The sequence below is a fragment of the Labeo rohita genome, chromosome 3 (genome assembly GCF_022985175.1).
Source record: "Labeo rohita strain BAU-BD-2019 chromosome 3, IGBB_LRoh.1.0, whole genome shotgun sequence".
Classification (NCBI taxonomy): Eukaryota; Metazoa; Chordata; class Actinopteri; order Cypriniformes; family Cyprinidae; genus Labeo; species Labeo rohita.
This window is the reverse complement of record NC_066871.1, coordinates 27,569,678-27,592,415: the sequence shown is the minus strand read 5'-3', so window position 1 is coordinate 27,592,415 and position 22,738 is coordinate 27,569,678. Positions and strand designations below refer to the sequence as shown.

The window sequence follows — 22,738 nt, the reverse complement described above, 5'->3', positions numbered from 1 at the left end:
TCCGATTCTCCATCTCACACACTTCTGCTCATCATCTTGGTGGAAGAATGGCTCCTAAAAAAGCTGAAACAAAGAAGGAGGCTGCAAAGCCTTCTCCAGCAAAGCCTCCTCCTCCTCCTCCTGAACCAGAGAAACCCAAGGAGCCTCAGTTTGACCCAAAAAGCATTAAGGTATGTGTTTTGTCTGTAGTGCTATGTTACTAATAGCTAAGTGTGAGACCATCGTGGCAAGTAGACACAGGATAAATCTGAAGTAACTTCTTCCCAAATGTCCTCAGGAAGTAAAATTAAACCTTAATTATTTAAAAAACTGAGCTTATTTCCAAACGCTTGGTTTCATTTCAACACACAAAATCACACCAGTTTTTTAATTTTTATTTTTATGACTAGCTTATATGGAAGCTTATTTCAGCCATGGAAAAATACTTTTTTTTTTTTTTTTTTTAAAAAAAGGTAATTGTGACGTTTTATCTCACAATTATGTCTTTTTTCCAGAACTGTGAGTTTCTATCTCACAAGTCAAAATTTTTCATTTCTCACAATGTAAATTTCATATATCCAATTTGTCTTTTCTTTTTTCCTCCACAGAGTTTGTAGTTTACATCTCGTAATTAGGGGTTTAAGCGTGTAGTGCTGAAACCCAATTGTAACTGTTACAATAGTCATGGATCAATGATCTGCACGTAAAACTGATCGTGCAGACCAAACCATAAGTCGTACAGACTTGAAACTTGGAGGGATAGTAGTACTCACACCGCCTACAACGTGACCGATGCTCGCCCCTGACGGGGGCGTTACAGCAATCAAAAGTACAAAATCGCTCATAACTGCTAAACTGTCAGTCGCAGGCTCAAGTGTCTCATATTGATGGAATCCTTGGCTCATGGTAGACAAAACGCATACATCAGATACGATTGTGAGCGAAATTTTTGGGTATTTTGCATTTTTTCAAAAACCTACTTTCGCAAAGTAGTCCTAGGTTTTTCACCCAATCGGAACCAAACCAGTGCAGAAAGATTCTCTGGAGAGTGAATATTAATAATTATCAAAAAAAGTTGAACTTTCGACTCACCGTCGCAAGAGAGCACCAAAACGTACGAAAGGGGCAGGGCCGCTTTTAGTAAAATGCCTGTAACTCCTAAACAAAATAAGATATCTCCGGCAAACTCATAACACTTATGTAAGAGCTCAATCTGAAGTCACAGGAGAAAAGTCGTGGAGCTTGGTCACTTGGTGGTGCTATAAGAGGGAAAAAAACATAAAAATGGCTATAACTGTGTAACCATTTGTCCTATCAACATGGACTTGGTCTGAAGTGCCACAAGTGTCTACAGGGACATTTATGTATCTCAAAAAACATGGCCGCCATTGGCCGATGAAGTTTGAGCACCTGTTAGACAAGGTTAACGGAAGCTGATCGGAACAAAATTTGGTGGGCTTGTTCGACTCACAGCCCCAAAGGTCTGAGAGAAATTTAAAAGAAATCAGCCACTGGGGGTAATATCACATTTTTATAGGGAGTAAATGATTGTACATCACACAGTTTTTCACGCATACGCATGATATTTGAATCATACGATATAACTCCTCTTTTGGACAACTTTGTCTCTAGAACCGCTGCTGTCAATCAATTTGTTTGTTAAATGACTAAAAAGGTGTAAAAAAATTACTTTTGTGAACTAGTCCTAGGTTTTTCATTCAATCTGGAAAAAACACTGCAGTGCAATTCTCTGGCCTCTCGAGGGCAATAATTATCAAATAAATTTTGAAATTTACCCTTCAGGAAGCTATAAAGGGGTAGTTTTGTCCAAATTTACCCAAAATCCTATAAAAAATTTATCCTATAAAGCCTAAAGGAAAACTCAAAACTTCACGAAACCTGCTGAGCACGAGACAGGTGATTCTAAACAAGCATGCAAAGTTTTAAGGGGATCGGACCACAGCTGGTGCTATAACAGTCATTATTACAACATTAAAAGCATAATATTTCTATGGATTTGCCAAAAACGTTTTTTTTTTTTTTTAAATCATTGATTTAGGTGGTTACAAGCTTGCTAAATAATGTCTTTTTTCATATGTGCTTAAATGGCTTAAAGCGCTTGAACCCTGGTAATTGCTGATTTCCAGATTTTTTTGCTGAATTCATCCTCAAATATTTAGACACCTGACTGTATACACATGTATGATTCTGAGGAAAAAAGTCAGAAAATTGAGATGCAAACTCAAAATTCACAGAAAAAGTCACAATTGTGAGTTTACAACGCAAAATTTAGAGAAAAACTCTGAATTGTGAGATATAAACTCACAAGTGCGAAAAAAAAAAAAGAGATAAAAAGTTGCAATTACCCGTTTTATATATTTATTTCATGGCAGAAATAAACTTCAGTAGGACTATGACATTCCCACCAGGTCTTGTTGCGTTACAAACATTTAGATATTGACTAGTCTTGGTCTAAACTTGTTATTAAAGTATGTGACATTATGTGCCCTGAACAATGTGGCTCAAATCAGTTTAATAAAGTTAAAAGGTTTCACACAAACCTTAGGGTTTAAAATACCAGCCTCAGCTAAGTGCCCTGAATATGAAGACATAAATGCTTATTCATATTGATTTGAGACCACATATGTAACTTTAACGACCTGATGGTCAGAGATTGAGTCTGGATAATGGAAGCTCGTCTGTCAATATAAAAAGCCTCCATGTGATCATACACCCTTCCAAGCAGGTGTCTGCAAACTCCCATATTACAGTTTAGCATTCCTGTTCTCTTGTCTGAGTAAGACTCTCTCTCTCCTGGACAATGAGGATGAGGTTTCACTGTAATTCCCTCTGGTCCTAGAACAGATGTCTGTTATTCTTAGTCTCCATGAGTGAAGAGCAGCTGACTTTTGTTGAATGACCCTAGAAAGCTTCTATAGAGAACTAAAACATCTGTATTTCCATTGTGGCTGTCCATTGTTAAATATTCTAAGATATAATATTGTTTGGATGTTAACCAGTCAAGTTGCTTATAAAAGTTCCCTAAACTTCTTCCCACCCAGATTGAGTTTACAGCCGAGCAGATTGAAGGTAAGCATTTGCGAAAGCAATATTTAAGTATTTTTTCATATCTGTTCTTCATTCATTAATATGTATCAATATCCTATCCACACAGAATTTAAAGAGGCCTTCATGCTATTCGACAGAACACCTACTAATGAAATGAAGATCACTTACGCCCAGTGTGGTGATGTCATGAGGGCGCTGGGTCAGAATCCTACAAATGCAGAGGTGCTCAAAGTACTCGGCAAACCCAAACCTGATGGTGAGAGGAATAAACTGTGCTTAGCAGCAGTCTAAACCATTGCACATTAAAATCATTTCACTTTTTGACTGTTTGTGATATCCACTTTCTAGAAATGAACACCAAGATGATTGACTTTGAGACTTTCCTGCCTATGTTCCAACACGTGTCCAAGTCCAAAGATCAAGGCACTTTTGAGGACTTTGTTGAGGGCCTGCGAGTGTTTGACAAAGAAGGGAACGGCACTGTGATGGGTGCCGAACTTCGCCATGTACTTGCAACGTTGGGTAAATACAAAACACAGCTACACCACAGCTTTTATGCCATGATACAGTATTACTAACAAACCCAATGAGTGTTTGGTTAAATTGATAGGAAATTTACTGGAACATAAGCAGCTGAAATAAATCTGTTTGACTTTTGGATTTACATATTTACCTCGAGATTAACGCCGCCACATGTCTTGCCTGCAGGTGAGAAAATGACAGAATCAGAGGTAGAACAGCTGATGGCAGGACAGGAAGATGGAAACGGCTGTGTTAACTATGAAGGTGTGACCGTTTCCAAAATTTTAAAAGGTATTCTCTGCTTTTCATTGAGCAAATGGTCATCTTATCCTTTTCTTCTTTTGTCCCACAGCGTTTGTTAAACACATAATGGCTGGATAAATGGAAAAATTCAGATCAGGTGATTATGAATTTTAAATGCAATGATGTTTTTCCAAGAAGAATAAATGGCTTTCTAATTTAAACTGATTGTCCTTTGTCGCATTTTTCCTTGTAGGCACGACTGTCCTCTGCAGTTATCAACAGCTCAGCTCTTCACTCTCTAATGCCCTTGAACTAGTTTTCCTGTACAAGATTTTGTCTTTGTATTTTTTTTTAATTTGTGTTGCACAGATTTCTGAAACATCAAACTAAACAATCTAATGCCTTTGCAAAGAGCAAACTCTCTCCAATTCATTTGTTAGTATATTAGGCTACTGAACTGTTTTTAACATTACAGATTTTTTCCACATCAACTTATTTCAGTGTTTTTTGTACAAAGTCTCACTGACAGTTGGTATGAAAAATATAAACATACCTAAACAAACATCAAAATGAAAAATTACTCACCTCAACCACCTCAGTTAAAGCTGTCCCTGGATCAATTTTTTGATTGTGCTAATATTTTTTTCTGATTAAAGATAAATTTATTGTGATGAAAGCCAAAATATTAAATGCCATGGATGTATATTTACTAAATAATCCACTATTTTATAGAGTGGGGTCAAAATGACAATTTTCACCTGAGATTCAGAGCCAAATTACAGGTGTGTAAAAATGACTACAGAAAGATGGCAGCATCATAATGTTACTTTTACACAGAGATTGGTAGATCTTTTAGTAAAATCTGTTGACTTTAGCAATCTTTGTTGCATTATGTGCCAATGGTGACCATTCAAAAATGGGAAAAGAGCATTTTTCAAGCTTTTTCTCCAAAGTTTGCATGCCTGTACATCAAGAAGTAATAAAGATACCTTAATGCCCTTTTAGGTATTGGGTCTTAACAAACTATCTTTTTGGCATCTTGTTTTTTAAGGCCCTGCATGGTTCAGTTACAGAGATATTGGAATTTCAATATGGCTCCAGGAGTAAATTGTTAAATTGTACACATTCTGATCAGTCAAAATCCAAATGTGGGTCACTTTGTATAAAAATGACACTGTTTTTTCTTTTAAAGAGGAATGTCTGAAGAATAAGTGTTGAAATGTTGAATAAAAAATGTTGAAACTAGAAATGTATTTTATTTACTTCTTTCAAAACAGCTGGTTTGAACATACCTGTCTGAGTGCCTTAAGTATTTTATTTTTTCAAAGTTTAATAAATCCATAGAAAAAACTTGCTATTTTCCCATTTTTTAATGGGCACCACTGGCACATAATGCAACACAGACTGTTAAAGTCAACATATTTTACTAACAGACCAACCAATCTCTGTGTAAAAATAACATTATTATGCTGCCATCTTTATAATGTCATTTTACCCCCCTGTAATTTGGCTCTGAATCTTAGATGAATCCTGAATCTTGCCCCCCCCACCCCCCTACAAAATAGTAAATATTAATCCATGGCTTTTCATCACTATATATGTTTATCTTTCTTCAGAAAAAAATCTTAGCAAAAACAACATTTTGAGCCAGGGACATTTCTGATCAAAATTTGTTTGATTTGACACGGAATGACCCAGCTACAGACAGAAAGCAGATCTGGAAAAAGAAAAGACACCAGTGTCAGTTCAAATTGCAGATTTACAGATCAGACCGGATGAACAGCAAGGGGGATTTCACATTACATGTGTAAAAAGTATATGTGGTTTCTCTTCTAGGAAATTTCTTAGATCCTCTAGAGTTGCATTTTGGTTAGTAGCCATTGTCATCTTAAATGTGATTGATATAGATCAAATATATTTCGAACTATGACCTGTGTGATTACTGATGTACTTTCCATTTTGTTTCTGCCATAATTCTGCCATAACAGATTCTCAGATGTTTGTTTCTTCTTGAAGAGGTTTATTTTGTGACAGTAAATGGCTAACTGCACATTTTGCGCATTATCCCACAATAGTACAGAATTAAACATTTTAATGTTGATTTGAGTTCGAACTACTTTATAATTTTACCCATATATTCTAAAACAACTAAGAAAAAAGTTGTCCACTACAATGAATAAAATAATTGCCCTACAGCCTTTTTACTGCAAGGATAACAAGTTATTTTTACTGCAGTCAGTCTGTCTGTATAAAACAGTCGGTCACTGGTGTGATAATAGAGACATGAATTTAGAGTCAGTTTCAGTTTGATAAACAGTGTGGTCATTATTAGGAAATATCTGACCACTGGATGCCACGACTGTCCAATCAGAATCACGGTAGCCTATTCCACAGTGGCTAGGTGAATAAAATTATCCACAGTTTGCCTATACATACACATGGTTATGTTACAAACAGCTCATTCTCATGGATTAGTGATAGACATGTGTGGGTCCACAGCTGGCAAGTGTTAATTTACAGACCAGAACAGCTCTCTGTTCAAAGGCTATTGTATTTTCCCTGTGTGTCCTGGCTCATAGCAACAGAGATACTGCTATTTGTCTCCCTTATTGTTAGGCTGTGGGACGCAAGCATCGCCTTTGATTTTTCAACACAATGACTCATAAATAGCCTATCAGCTTCAGCTGTGTCCTGCAGGACTGAGAAACACTGAGGCAGAGCAGGTTATTGTGTTACTGACACATAGAGAGGTTAAGATGCACGAAGATAAACACAATCAGCAGTAGTAGCCTACAAGACGGGATTCTTCTCAGCCAAAGCTGTTGGATTACTGTGAAGTTTTTCAGGCTAAATATGTGTACAGCCAAAAATAAACTGCTACTTCCTGTCTTGTTGCCAGGATACCTCTATGATCACAGTCGGAATAGCAACGTTCAATTCGCAATACTGAAATAAATTAGCTAGTGTTGTCTTACCTGTATATAATATCTTGTTCATGTTTGTTATCCACGTTATTTCTCAACAAGTGTAGTCTTTTCTCTGAATGTGCGAGACTTACGGTTCATTAGCCGCTATTCGCTTGTTAAATCTGACATCAAGCGGCACCTCTTCCGTGACTTCCGGGTCCAAACGCTCTATCAGATGACATGAGAAAACAACAAACGGTACTAATTATACACTCACAATGTGATATAACACTACCAAAAAATTATAATCCTACCCTTTAACTCCATACCAAAATCCCAGATAGCCAGACAATGAAAATATAAATATAAATAAATAAATATAAAAATTATTAGGGTTTGGGATGCTGTAAGCACGGAGACTGTAGTGTACACCATAAATTTAAAAACGTATAACTTAAATGTTTAATATGAATAAACAGTGCTCATAAATGGCTGCTAAGATAGTATTCTCAAGTGAAATGAGTTGGGGTTTGGACCCAGAAACAGCGTTCGCTGGTGCATTCAATGGACGGATTTTGTCATCACTTAACAAGCCCATAGAGTTTTTTCACGTTACGTCATCAATACAGAAGTCGGCCATTGCGGCGGCACAGAATGTAAACATTGCCACTGAACCGAATGGAACTTGTGCACTGGCGAAAAAACTAAAGTAATTCACTATGTCAGGATAAGGAATAGAAGAAGAAAGAACTGACAGGTCATCAGTCCACGACAAGGGTGGCAGATCGTATGGATATTTACCACCTATTACAGGGCTTGATGATATGGACTGCCCTATGGCCCGGTGCAACTCGTACATTCACTGCACTGCATTCATGTTCCAAAATGTCATTTGTGTGGGAATATTATGTTATTATTATATTTAGTCTGTAACAGGCAACCACTGAAGATGGACATTAAGAGGAGAAAATACTGTAGCAGGCAGATCAATCTCACTGTTCACGATGCATGAAATATTGGAAGAAATGCGTAACTAATGAATTGCAGTTTATATGAATGTATCTCTGAGGTTTACATGGCATTTTCTTTTCATTTAGCATCTGTATAATGCATTATAAAGCAGTTTTAATAAGCGTAGTGCAGCTTTGTGTACAGCAGTAACCAAGGTAGCAGGTAGCGTTGAGCTCTGTATTAACTTCAGTTTGCTCAAATACAACCTGCTTACTACATTCTTCTCTATATGATTTAGCACCTTTCACGTATTTTCCGTGGTTTAGACAGCATGAACTAGTAGAACAACGTCTTCAGTGGTGCATTAACTGTGCAATCAATGCTGCTTTTTACATATGAGTATCGCCACAATGGCCGCGCATCCAGGTAACTGACCAGAACGTGACGTCGGTGCATATCCTTTATAAAAAAAAATAGCAAGAAGAATAGCAAAGTGCAGTAAATGGTAAAACTGCTTGCACTACAAACCAGTGTGTTCATAATTAAGATAATATATTAAAATAATATGGTAAAACAAAGCATCAAATGTGTAGGCTAATTTATAAATGTTTTGAGCTAGGTGAAACTAACAATGGCAAGATGTAACAAATGTATTTTATAAATGGTTATATGTATTTTTATTCTTAATTAAACCAATGTGCAGTTAATATCAAAAAGTCAAATTTCTGCGGAAGAAAAAACCAATTACCTCAGTCCTGAGGAAGATGGACAATCCATATTGACAGGACTGAGACGCCATCTCATGGCCAAAAGTGTTTGTAACAACCAGACTTCATCTCCTGTCGGAAATAACAACAGTAACATCGTCTGAAACATTAAAGGTTGACATATCACAACATATCGAAATAGAGAGAGGTATAAAATCGAAAACGGGAAGACAAGTCAGTGCAGCACACATTATCAGGCCATTAGCTGTCGCTCTCATAGACTAAATCTAAAAAATGCCTACTCATTCACATGTGGGCTAGTTGCTGAGCAACTCCCTCCCAAGCCCAGCCTCAACCAAGCACACTATTGGTTTTCAGAAGAACATCTCACATCTGAAGAACAGAAGGATATTGACAGCATCAACAGCGTCGCTCTTTTTCACACAGTATTCTAAATCTATATTATTGTTTTTGCATGTAAAAGATCAAGATAACTTGCTTAGCAATAGGAAGGAGGAGAATTTATTTGATCTTGATTTGTCTGTCTTTTGGGATACACAGCAGCAGGTTGTGCAGCGGTGAAACAGAGGAACACAAGGACTCTTACTGTTAATGTGAAGGTGTCCAGGTGAAGGACTTGGCTTGGTATGTAACTCAGGGGAATATGGCTGAATTTGGGGGGGCAGATGGTGCAGTGTGCGTGTATGTGAGACAGAGAGCTTGTGCATAACATGAATGTTAAGATTAGACTGTGACTATATATAGGGCTTGTTCATAGAAAGCGCACTCTTTTTAAAACGGTAATGGTGGTGAAATATTATAGCTTGCTGCACTGTGCAGTGAATCAGCAAAAACCTGACCCACAGTCAAACTGAATCAAATGTCTAAGACCTACTATGTAACTGGAGAATGGATACCATATTTCCATGTCGAGGTAAAAAAATAAATATTTGAGATTTAATTTTGTATCATTTAAGATATCTTGTATGCTTTATGGAATATGGAAAGAAAGCATCTGCCAAGAAGATGAATAGAGAAATATTGATCGCTTGGCACAAGCTTTGGAATTGCCTCATATGAGCTTTATAAACACATTAAAACATGTCCAGTCGTGCTCGTTAGGGGCCAACATCCTGCAGATTTTAGCTCCAACACACTTGCCTAGAAGTTTCTAGTGAGTCTGAAGACCTCGATTAGCTGGTTCCGGTGTGCTTAATAAGGGTGGAAGCTAAACTCTGGGGGACAGTGGCCATCCTGGAACGGGTTTGGTCACCCTTGCATTAAAGTGTTCACTAGTGTTACTTTAATATTATTAATATACTTTATTGTTTTTGTTCATTTTGAATTATTTTTTTATTTTATTTTATGTTTTCACTTTAATTTTAGTTATTTTTTTTAGTAAATTTGGGTGTGTTTTGTCTTTTTTTTAAATGCCTAGTTTTTATTAATTTTTGTATTCGTTTTTGTTTGCTTGTTTGTTATTTTAGCGCTTCAAGTTAAACAAAACGAAAATGAGAAATGATGCTTTAAGTCAGTTTCGACTTATTTTAAGTCATATTTTTGATTTTTTTAGCTCGTAGTTATGACTTAAGTATGTCATAATTTTGACTTTATAAATAATAATTTTTACTTTTTATCTTGTAATTTTGACTTAAGTCAAAATTTCGACTTTTTATTTCATAATTTCGACTTTTTAAAGTCATTATTTTGACTTTTTAATGTTGTAATTATGACTTAAAAAATCATAATTTTTACATTTTATCTCATCATTTTGACTTTTAAGTCATACGTTTGACTTTTTATCTCGTAATTATGACTTAAGTAAGTCATAATTTTGACTTTTTATCTCATAATTTTGACTTTTTATCTTGTAATTATGACTTAAGTAAGTCATTTTGACTTTATCTCCTAATTTCTACATTTTATCTCGTAATTATGACTTATAATTTCAACTGTCATAATTTCGACTTTAAGTCATAATTTCCCATTTTTAAGTCATAATTTCTACTTTTTACAGTCAAAATTTTGACTTTTTATTTTGTAATTATGACTTAAGAGAATCATAATTTTTACTTTTTTATCTTATAATTTTGACTTTTAAAGTTATAATTTAGAATTTTTTTGTCATAATTTTGACTTTTAAGTCATAATTTTGACTTTTTATCTTGTAATTTTGACTTAAGTAAGTCAAAATTTTGACTTTTTATTTCATAATTTCGACTTTTTAAAGTCATTATTTTGACTTTTCAATCTTGTAATTATGACTTAAGAAAGTCATAATTTTGACATTTTATCTCATAATTTTGACTTTTAAGTCATGAGTTTGACTTTTTATCTCGTAATTATGACTTAAGTAAGTCATAATTTTGACTTTTTATCTCATAATTTTGACTTTTATCTTGTAATTATGACTTAAGTAAGTCATTTTGACTTCATCTAATTTCGACCTTTTATCTCGTAATTATGACTTCAACTGTCATAATTTTGACTTTAAGTCATAATTTCGACTTTTTACAGTCAAAATCTTGACTTTTTATTTTGTAATTATGACTTAAGAGAATCATAATTTTGACTTTTTATCTTATAATTTCGACTTTTAAGTCATAATTTTGACTTTTTATCTTGTAATTATGACTTAAGTAAGTCATAATTTTGACTTTTTATCTCATAATTTTGACTTTTAAAGTCATTATTTCGACTTTTTATTTTGTAATTATGACTTAAGTATGTCATAATTTTGACTTTATAAGTCATAATTTTGAAATTTTTTGAGTCATAATTTCGACATTTTATCTCATAATTTTGACATTTTATCTCGTAATTATGACTTAAGTATGTCATAATTTTAACTTTATTAATTCATAATTTTAACTTTATTAATTCATAATTTCGACTTTTTAAAGTCAAAATTTTGTTTTTTTATTTGGTAATTATAACTTAAAATCATAATTTTGACTTTTTATCTCATAATTCCACTTTTTAAAGTCATTATTTCGACTCTATTTTTTTGTAATTATGACTTGAGTATGTCATAATTTCAACTTTATAAGTCATGATTTTGAATTTTTGAGTCATAATTTCGACTTTAAGTCATAATTTTGACTTTTTATCTTGTAATTAAGACATAAGTGTCAATTTCAACTTTATGTCATAATTTCGACTTTTAAGTCATAATTTTGACTTTTTATCATGTAATTATGACTTAAGTCATAAATGTTGACTTTTTATCTCATAATTTTGACTTCTTAAAGTCATTATTTTGTCATTTTATCTCATAATTATATAATAATTTCGACTTTAAGTCATAATTTCGACTTTTTGAGTCATAATTTCAATTTTTTTAAGTCATAATTTTGACTTTTTATCTCATAATTTTGACTTTTAAAGTCATAATTTAGATTTTTTAGAGTCATCATTTCGACTTTTTATCTTGTAATTATGACTTAAGTATGTCATAATTTCAACTTTTAAAGTCATAATTTTGACTTTTTATCTTGTAATTTTGACTTACGTATGTCAGAATTTAAACTTTTTAAGGCATGATTTTTTTTTTTACTTGACGGAAATGGGGTTCCAAGGTATGGCAAATAGTTTAAATAAAATAAGTTTAAGCTTATATATATAGCATTTGTTAATGTTTATCCAAAGTATTATTTACTTGTACTATTATTATTTGTTTTTGTTATCTACAATAACCCTGGTAGTCATAGCAGCAAGAATGTAAAATTATTGTAGTCTTTGCCAGGGATTTTCAAAATGAGGTCTGGGAACTTTCGGGGGTTTCTACAGGGGTCCATGTGTTTTCCCCAAACAGTAGCTTATAAACAGCTCTTTATAGACCTATATGAAAACGCATAGAAACCTTTCTGCTTAAGGTATCAAAAAGGTTTGTAAACTCTCACTTCTGTTGTTGGAAAGACCGACAATGTAAAGGCAAGTCCTGATCACAACACAGAAAATCTCAAATGTATAATATAAATAACACACAGGCTGGCATTCGGTTAGTTGTGTGTGAACGCCATTGAAATGTCAGCTTCACAGTGCACAGAGCTCATCCTGACATCATTCTCCATCTTGCTCTCTAGCGCCATCCTCCCTTTGCAGGACGCTGAAGGAACCGGCAGGGTTTGTTCACTGGCTGACTGCTGCAGTTGGACAGACAATAACTCAGCGTGCCACAGAGGTAAGTCAAACCGGTTTACAAACTCAAAGACTTGTATTTAACAGCGATTCATCTTTAATCAAGCAGTGAACTATGCTCCTAAACCTTACCACAGTTTTTACCCCTGCGAACAGTGTATTGGTTTTAGGATGTGAGTGAATCCGACTGTTGGGTGTGTGACTGAGACATAACGGGCCTGATTGTCTTTATAGTTTGATGTATAAAAAAGAAAAATCATGTAATTTCACTAAGATTGCATCGCTAAGAAGAACTGCACATAAATCGGATTGCTTTCTTTATGCATTCGCATCTACCGGTAGTTATTTTCATGGATGCACAATATATGCAATAACCATTTATGTTTATTTAAAGAATATTATATTCCATTATGATTGTCGTTATGCATGGCATGCAGGAATTGAATGAAATCTCAAGGCAGTGTGGCGACAGACGCATGCGATGCTTCACGTGCACGCGGTTTGCCGGTGTGGAAAAACCTAGAAGTATTAAGACAACGATGGAGCATAATGTGGCTCACACCGATGTGTTAAGTCAGTCTGGAAGAAAGGTGCCAGGTTTTTTCCACAGGTCTGTTATGGTCATAACGAATGACAAATCGATAATCAGGGTTTTTTGCGGCTTTTGAGCGTGGACCTGATCCGTCTCAAAGCGATAAACGGACTCGACGCGTCGCTGATCTTCCGGCGTAAAGGGATTTTCGCAGTTTGCCCTCGGTTTAAAATGGTGCTGATGTTGCATGTGGATGTCCTGCCATGGTTACACAAATAGAGATACAGAATATTAAATGTTAGCCTTTATTTGCAGATTTAAAGAGTTTAAAGCGCACGTCTTTTAGAAAGAGCCCTCTTTTCTTTTTTTCTAAGCGAAGACCTATTGAAGATGCTGACCTTTGTAACACCACATGGGGCTTTTGTCTGGACGACTCTGCAAATAAATCAGTCTGTTGAACGAAAAAACATTTTTATAATGCGATATTACAAAAAACGACTGTTACTAGCCCAATGGGAAATAGAAGCAACAAGCCTGAATCGTAATATTTAATCAATTTCCGTGCATTTTTATTGATCCGGTTTATATGTAACCTGTCCGTTAAACTACATGAAACCCGCTGTTTTTTCTCTTTTATATGATTTGTATGAGAATACATAGATGTATAGACTTAATTCTGCATTTTCAAGCCAGCGGACACACCTTGCTCCCCCGCCCTCCCCGTCTCTCTCCTTCTCTCTCTCTCTCACACACATCACGGCTGTTGCTCGGCCACACTCTCATCATCCTCGCCCATTGTTCGCTTCGTAAGTACAATTTATCTTTTGAAATGAAACATTTGAAATTCGAAAATCTTAACTGTAACGTTTGAAACGTAACGGTCGACTTGCACGGCTGCATCTTTCTCACTTCCTCCCCCACGCCCATCTCTGCTGAACATGCCGCCTGCCTTTAGCCCAACGGCACTGTCGCCTTCATATCGATTGCGTATGTAGTCTTTCATTTGTATAATATTTAAAAATAACGAATGACATATGCGGTTGTTATTTCAGCATGGCTTTATAGCAACGTTGTGGTTCTTTCTGGAGGAGAAGTTCATCAATATTAAACGGTCGGTTGGTATTCTGCAATACGTTTTTGTCAGTGCCTGTCTGTGAATGTCATAAACACGTATCTGAACCTTGTTTGCTAAACGCATTATTTTAAGGAAATGTTATTAGATTTTAATATTATGGTACATACCAGAACAAAAAAGAGACAGCAAGGGATGTACAAAAAGAACTGAGGAGATTATTAACCAGTCCTCCTACTAGCTTTGAACAGATTTAGTAACGTTGACATGATTTAAAATTCTAGGTCCACCCACTTATTTGCAGAACTGAAGAAGTTAATACTCCTCAGGTCCTACTGTAGATGCCGTCTGCAGGCTGCTATCTGTAAAATAAAAGCCAAAAAAGTTAATTAAAAGTCTATGCGGAGGGGGTTGCTTTTGCATACAGACATAAAATAAGCATGCGGAAATCTACCGAAAGAGTTTCCTCTTATTAAGAAGTATTTTTCTAACAGTAGATCCCACCGTAAGACAGAACCAGAGTGCTTTCTGTCCAGTTATGCCTAGCATAATCCAGTTAACCATGGCAATTAAGGAGACCCATGGAACATTAGGTAAATCTGATTCCGTTTACAGACCATGCAGTGACGGCCGTCAGACAGCCGTCTGTTACTTGCTTCAGCATTTCCACACTTGTCATATTTGGTTCGATTAAAATTAACTCTGGTGCGATTGCTCTGTTAGTGCGGTTCATTTGAGTAAGTGTGAACGCTGCCAAACAAGCGGACTGAGACTGCTAAAAAGATTGGTCTTGGTCCACTTCCAAATAAACTCAGGTGTGGTTTGAATAAAATGTGAACGCAATATGGACAAAATACTTTTAAACGAACCAAAGACAGTATGTAATGACAAGATGCAACGCTATATGTCTTGATTTCACGAAGAGAACAAGTGGTGTGTCCAAAACAAAATGAGCACATGGAAAACGTGGAGCAACGCCGCTTTAAGTTGAACACACCTTTTGTTTGGGATGTTCAGTGAGTTCCGTCACAAAATATACCTAATTGAACCCGACCAATCAGGTTGTGAATGCATAGCCTTCAGGTTCGTTATCTAGGTTCGCTGTCAAAAATGCCAGTGTGAACACTAAGAGGATCAGGACCAAATGTATCATTTTTCTTTTTGGTCTGGACCAAATGAACCAAACTACAAGTGTGAACACAAACAAACTCAATTCAGAATAGAGAGGGCTGGGCTTGGTTTAAAATTGCATTTCTCCTTTCATTAAAAAGAGAATTTTTGAACATTGCTTCTTATAATGACTGCGTCATAATTTAGCTTAGTTCATTAAAAAGTCGTAATGGTAAGTCATTTAATCAATATTCTCAATGAATTACATTATAGTATGTAGTAATAGGTTTCAGGCTATATGTTGTCAGAGGGTCTCCACAAGAAGCATTAGTTCACTTTAATTTCATTAGAAGAACCATTATCGCCCAATCAGATCTTAGGGACGTCCGGAGATATGGCGGATATGACAAACCAGATTCAACAAGTCTTGAAGACAGCGAGGCAGTGTCTCTGTGGTCTGGTAGGCCAGATCCCATGCAGTGTGCACTGCAGTCCTGAGCTCCCTGATGCACCATGGCAACAGATGACTAACTTCCTGTGTGCAGCGGCTGGAGATCACAAAAATGTGTGTTGCATACACACGCAAGCTGATTTCATGGTGTTTATGCATCTTATATTCTCCATATTGAAGCCAGTTGAATAGTTCATGATGTCTGTGCCTCACAGCTATCTGCATCCGCACACATTTTGTGGTGGATGTATATCACCAGAATGACATTTTCCTCTTGATGCCAGCATCTGTACAACACATGTTCACCTAAATGCCAACCGTCCGTTTCGGGGACGGAATATTTTCATATGCTAAGTGGATCATGCTGTTATCAGCAGTGACTTCGTCTGGCAGCATGACCATTATTTCATGTCAGCCAGAGTCCATGCACACAAACACATTGACTGCTCCGCCAGTTGGTTAATTTAACGTGCAGATGCAGTTCAGTGAGGTGTGATCTGAACTCTTGTGGAGTCTGGGCAAGACTTAGGCTGTGGTCTAGAGACCACATGGCAGATGGGAAGGTTGCGTCTCTCAGTTAGATCAAGGACATCTCTGCTGTTGGAGCAGGTGTGACACGGGCAAATCACCACAGCACTGTTTATACATAAAAGATTTTAAGTCATCCTTGTAGTAATGCATTTAATTTACATTCATTTCTGACATTATTAACCCTATAATGTTGTTCTGATCTTTTTTTCTTCTGTACACTCTTAAAGAGATGAAAATTCTGTCATTAATTACTCACCCTCATGTCATTTCAAAAATTTACAGATAATGTACTCATCCCATTGTCATCCAAGATGTTTATGCCTTTCTTGCTTCATTCGTATAGAAATTATGTTTTTCAAGGAAACATTTCAGGAATTATCTCCGTATAGTGGACTTCAATGGTGCCCGCGAGTTTGAACATCCAAAATGCAGTTTCAGTGCCGCTTCAAAGGGCTCTTAACAATCCCAGACAAGGAATAAGGGTCTTATCTACAGAAACGATCGAAAAAAAAAATGATATACCTTTTAACCTCAAATGCTCGTCTTGTCTAGCTCTGCCATGCACATGTGTACTCTGCGTAATCCAGGTCAATACAGTTTAAAGTTGGAGGAGAAAATGAGATGGGAGTTTTTCGACATACCCTAACTGTATTGACCCGGATTACACAGAGTACACATGTGCATGGCAGAGCTAGACAAGACGAGCATTTGAGGTTAAAAAGTATATCCATTTTAATGTTTTTTTTTTAAGAAAATGACTGATCGTTTCACAAGAACCTTATTTCTTGACTGGGATCGTTTAGAGTCTTTTGAAGCTGCATTTTGGATGTTCAAACTCACGGGCACCATTGAAGTCCACTATATTGTGACACTTCCTGAAATGTTTTCCTCAAAAAAACATAATTTCTTTACAACTGTAGAAAAAAAGGCATGAACATCTTGGGGTGACAATGGGGTGAGTACATTATCTGTAAATTTTTGTTGTGGAAGTGAACTACTCCTTTAAACACAATAGCATGATTTTAGGGAGAGCCAGAGAAAGGATAAGCTCCTAACCACTGGATTTAGTATTTACCAGTTAATCTTGATGGCTGGTACAAGCATGATGCAATGCTTGAGAAAATACTGACCATTTTCCTGATTAAGCCAAACCTGCAATGCATTTGGCACATGGAGACTTGCAGCCATCGCCCTCACTGATCCTGCAAGCCCAGTGCTGGAGCTCTGCAGGAACAGACAGAGAGAGAGAATGAGATGAACTAAAGGGTGGAGACATGAGATGGAGAGATGGCTGCACACTTCTGAAGTGATGCTGCAATCTGCGCTGCTAGCTGGGATGGACAAAACTAGGTCAGACGCAGAGAGGCACCCAACTGTGCACAGACAGGGAAGCTAGCAGAGTTGCCCACCCTTTAACAACATCCAAAGCACACACACATTTATTACCTTTCTACAAACTGTAAATAAAAACTCAACAATTTCACGCTGAGCTGCCACTAGAACTCACCTGAGTGGACTCGACATGGGTGTTTGTGCTGCATTGTTGCAGAGGCATTCTAGAACCATCTTCCGGACACTTCATTTACACCACGCATAGGGCACTTATGTAATTGGTCTGTCTGAAAAACTCTGAGAGAGACCCATAAATTTAGTGAACAGAAACGCTGAGCTGGAGAGGACAGTCTGGTTAATTTAACCCTCAGGGCAGTTAAGGTAGAGTGTCTCTCTGGGCTATTAAAAGGGGATGGATGATAAACAAGCTAGTATTTTAGTTATAGGACAATGGCCACCCAGATATGGAACTGCTTTTGGAGTAAGCCAGCATAGTAGGTGGATTTAAAGGGATAGGTCACCCAAAAATTAAAATTACTTCATGATTTACTCACCCTCAAGCCATCCTAGGTGAATATGACTTTCTTCTTTCTACAATCAGAGCTATATAAAACAAATGTCCTGGCTCTTTCAAGCTTAATAATGGCAGTGAATGGAGTTTAAGATTTTGAAGCTCAAAAAATGGCATCCGTGATTCCATATATTTTTATGATGTATGGATGCAGTTTTTGGGCTTCAAAATCTTGAACCCCATTGACTGCTATTATTAAGCTTGGAAGAGCCAGGACATTTTTTAATATGACTCTGATTGTATTTGTCTGAAAGAATAAAGTCAAATACATCTAGGGTGGCTTGAGGGTGAGTAAATAATTTTTGGATGAACTATCCCTTCAAGCTCAGACATGGCCTTTCTAAGGAATAACTACTATGTCTAGACAATATTTTTAAACAGTTATAGTTCATCTGCCTCCAGCCTGTTAACTTGGACATAACAGATATTTCGATGTAGGGCTGACAGATTCCTCAGGATATTCTGACAAACACATTACTAAACATTAGCATAACCAGGGTAATTAAAAGTCAGCCTGAAATGCTGTTTGCAACCAAATTGACTTCTATAATGTATATTATATTTGGATTATTTTCATTTCTGTAATAAAATAATAATAATAATAATAATATATTGAGGATGCCTGGAAAAAAATGTAGGGCAAGACACAAAATTCTATTAATTGGATGGTGATGAGTAATCTCTGTATGACTGTTTGTTGGAGGGGTAGAGAGGAAAGGCAAAAAGAAGAGTTTTTGGGACGACAGTCCATGAAGTCTTGAAGGGAAGCAAGTTATTACATTTTGAAAGACTACAAGGGCATTTTTCCTTTGTAATAACATGAACAGGTTGATCATTCACAATAAAACCAGGAATGTTTATTAAGAAAGAAATGTTGACCTTAATGAAAACCTCAATGTATTAGAGGCTTGGAAAGCAGACAAGCCACAAAACATAGATAGGAAATGGAAGAGTGCAAACGGGTGGATTACAAATAATGAATTTTAAAGCCACAAGGGCCTAACTGTGCGTTCACACCGCCGCCGGCGAGAGCGTCAAAATTCGCTCTGGCCGCGCTGCCAACAACGCTGTGCAAAGATTCATTGACGCTCTGACGATCGAACGCTTGGTCTTGTATTTAAAGCGGCCGCAAAGCAAACAAGCATGTCGATCTTGTGCAGACTGACCACAAGTAGGGTGTAAGTTAACCTCATTAAATATTTTAAACGTGAAAATAAGAAATGTAATTTAATTGTAGTTACATGTTTGCTAACGAAATAAACCAATTAAAAGCCATTTGTGTGGTGTGGCTTTTGTGTTCATGGTTAAGTGTTAGTCTAATTTCAAAATAATAGGAGACATTTACTAGCCTTGGTCTTTAATTAACATTAACATGAATTTGTGTGCAGCCTACATTGCAAACCGTCTTGGTTGCAATTGGTCAAATCGGTGTTGTTTTGAGCAAATGAACTGCATTCCCGCTTATTTACAAAAAAATATATAACGTTAATGCACATCAGCAACTTACCAGGAACACCAACAATCTCAGACACCTTGGTCCATGCATAATTTTTTCTATTTATGTCCCTGTACGCAAACAGGGACACGTCATAGATTATGGGGAAACCCGCCACAGCAATAATCAACTTCTCCTCCATTTTCCTTGGGAACTAATGTGGCCGGAACCAAAGTTTACAGGACTGCGTTCTCTGGAATCCTCTCAAGCGGTGAACTTCTACATTCCGATTGGTTGCCGCCAAGCCGCGTCATAGCTCATTACCATAAAGTTGACCTGACTTCAACTCTCCCCGACGCCCACACCGTCCAAAACGCGCCGCGCCGCTTCTCGCCGCTTCTCGCCGCCGGCTCACATTGAAAATGAATGACTTCCGGCCACTTTGACGCTCTCGCCGGCGGCGGTGTGAACGCACAGTAACATAATTATCCAGAGTTCAGGACACTTATGTCATGTGTACTGTTCTCATTTACTCTTTCATTAAGGCATTGACCTTTATTATGCTGCAAAGATTGTTAGTGCTGGAAAAGTTATGCATTATGAACCTTCTGAGGCACCAACCAAGTGAAAAGATGGTGAATTTCACGTGAAAGGAGTGTCTTTGTTTGGGAATTCACCATATTGACTTGCTGGGGTGGTTACCGTGGAAGCAAGAAATGTCTTTGAGAGCAATATGAGTATACATATTTTACCCACCAGGTTTTCTCCTGCTTGGTGTTGAGCTCATATTTATTGAAGATGACTGCTCTATTGATTTCTCCTCTTATCGCATCAGCTGGGTTCTGTTGATGTCTGCACTTTTTTTATTCACAGATTCCTCTTTCCCAGCAGAGTGTTTGCCTCATTTTCTGCCCTTGCTGTACATTTACTGACAGGCCCTAATTACAGAAAGAGGTATGAGGTATACCAGAGAATGAGGTAACGTGAGGTTATGGATCGCCATGTCATCAAGTCGTGGCACACACACCCCTACCTCCTGGTATTTGGTGTGCAGGGTTTGACAGATGGTCATTTTTCCAATTGAATGAGCAAAAGTCAAGTCAATTTAGCAGAAAAACGGTTGATCTTCACCACACTACAGGACCACTGACAGGTTACATACCATCACATTTAACATGCATCACTGGATCAGTGTCGTTCCATATTGAAAAGTGGCAACTGGTTCTTCAATATATGACAAGGTTGGCCATGTTTACACTTATTTGCATCTGATTATAAGTGGACAGTGCTAAGCTTGACTGACTATATACAGCTTTAAAAGAAACAAATGTCTGATTAATTTGAAAGGGCACAAACAAAAGGTCTTGGGAAAGGTTTAATTCATGGCACAGCATATTCTGGTTAAGAACCACCCATTTTTAAAGGAAGAGATTGAATGACAACTATGTAAAGTGACCAAGCAATATTGACTACAACCAAAATGGAAAATATGTATTTCAATAATGGTGGTCTTTTGCTAAAAAGCCAAAATAGGTTTTATGCTAATAAAATTTTAGCAAATATGGTGATTATTTTATCCTTAAAAGTGCCTCTTGTTTCAGCTCGGTGCCTTGACTTTTCTCTTGATTGATCAAAAATCCTGCATGCCCTTTGAGCTGGATTTTGCATGAAGTCAGTCATCCTATGAAGCAGCTAAGGAAACATGGTGATGGAAATATGAGATGGGAGGAAACATTATGCTTTTGAAACATTTGTTGACTCACAAAACTATTGCATTCCCTCAAGAAACTTTGGATTCTCTCCCAAATCTGTTGCGTTCACCCGAAGAACTTTGGGTTCTTTCCCAAAACTGTTACGTTCCCCTGAAGAACTTTGGGTTTGGTAACAAACTTTGGGTTCTTTTGCAATCTGTTGCATTCCCTCATAGAACTTTGGGTTCTCTCCCAAATTGTTCACTTTGGGTTCTTTCTTAAAACTGATTTGTTCCCCTGAAGAACTTTGGGTTCTCTCCCAAACTGTTGCGTTCTCCTGAAGAACTTTGGGTTCTCTCCTAAAAATGTTACGTTCCCTTGAAGAGCTTTGGGTTCTCTAACAAAACATTTGCGTTCGCTTGCACAACTATTGCGTTCTCCTGTACAACTTTGGTTCTCTTCCAAAAATTTAGCATTCCCCTGAAGAGCTTTGGGTTCTCTAACAAAACATTTGTTTTCGCTTGCACAACTATTGCGTTCCCCTGTAGAACTTTGGGTTCTCTCCCAAAACTGTTGCATTCTCCTGTAGAACTTTGTTTTTTTTTCTTCTCATCTTATATTATGTCAGTTACAAAGGTTTTGCGAGGGAGCACAAAGTTTCTCTGGGAAATGTAAAATTTTGCAAGACAATGCACAGTTTCTTGAGAGAACACACTGAAATATTATTTTTGCTACCATCTTTTTTTTTTCATCACTATGTCCCTATAGAGGCAGATTAGAGTATACCAAATTGAGAAAGTCATCAAACGGTCAGCAAATATGCCGCCTCAGACTAGTGACTGACTACATGAATACATGTCGGTGGGCCATGCACAACCTCAAGAAAACTTTCAGATCTGGCGTGCTGTAGGATCATTTAGCTTAGTGTGCTCAGGCAAAATAACATGTGATTTGATGAGAGAGGACAGGGCTGAGTGCAGTGAAAATACCCACGACGCCCCAGTCCTTTAGATGTGATGGCAGCCTATTGCACTGTTGCAGCAAAATCAGTCCCTCTAGAAATCTGCTGTATCATATAGTTGCAGGCTCTGTCTGTGTGTGTCTGTCACTCTTTCTTTTCTCTCGCCTGAAGTTCCTTTATCCTTTTATCCCCAAAGTGCTCTCTTTTTCTGTCCTCCTCCCTCTCTTTTTCTCGCTCGCTGAATTCTTTCCTCCTTCGTGTTTTGTCTTTGTTGTTTCCTTCTCCTTTCCGCCTACTCGCTCTTGTCCTTTCAGCTCAGAAACCCTCACACATTCCCTTTCTGTCTCTCTCTGTTTTGTTTTCCTCATCACTCGTTCTCTTTTGCTCACTGTTTTGTTGTTTTTATTGTTGTAAGGATAGAGCAGAGCTCAGCAATAAGGCTTATTTTCAACTGGTTATTTGATGGCTGGTCTGGGACAGTAATTCAATAATTCCATCACTGTCTAACTTTTCACTAGCACCACCAATTATGCAG

The 22,738-nt window shown here is 37.0% G+C and overlaps 2 protein-coding genes across 2 annotated transcripts in view; both read left to right on the top strand.

The window, feature by feature from the left end:
* On the top strand, positions 1–5,206 carry myl4 (myosin, light chain 4, alkali; atrial, embryonic). The gene is made up of 7 exons (XM_051098163.1): positions 1–170; positions 3,042–3,069; positions 3,155–3,304; positions 3,397–3,570; positions 3,757–3,834; positions 3,923–3,970; positions 4,067–5,206. Exons 1-6 carry the CDS (start codon positions 48–50, stop codon positions 3,949–3,951), a joined length of 582 nt encoding a protein of 193 aa, XP_050954120.1. The 5' UTR covers positions 1–47; the 3' UTR covers positions 3,952–3,970; positions 4,067–5,206.
* Positions 5,207–13,752: 8,546 nt separating this feature from the next.
* maptb (microtubule-associated protein tau b) overlaps positions 13,753–22,738 on the top strand; it is a 39,591-nt gene continuing 30,605 nt past the window's right edge. The window contains 2 exon segments of the mRNA XM_051104451.1: positions 13,753–13,855; positions 14,005–14,036. The gene's annotated coding sequence lies outside the window, so the exon portion shown is untranslated.

Coding starts and splice junctions, on each gene's coding strand:
- myl4 (XM_051098163.1), top strand. CDS start 48: ATGGCTCCTAAAAAAGCTGAAACAAAGAAGGAGGCTGCAAAGCCTTCT. Junction 3,305..3,396: donor CGGCAAACCCAAACCTGATG/GTGAGAGGAATA, acceptor TCCACTTTCTAG/AAATGAACACCAAGATGATT. Junction 3,835..3,922: donor CGGCTGTGTTAACTATGAAG/GTGTGACCGTTT, acceptor TTTGTCCCACAG/CGTTTGTTAAACACATAATG.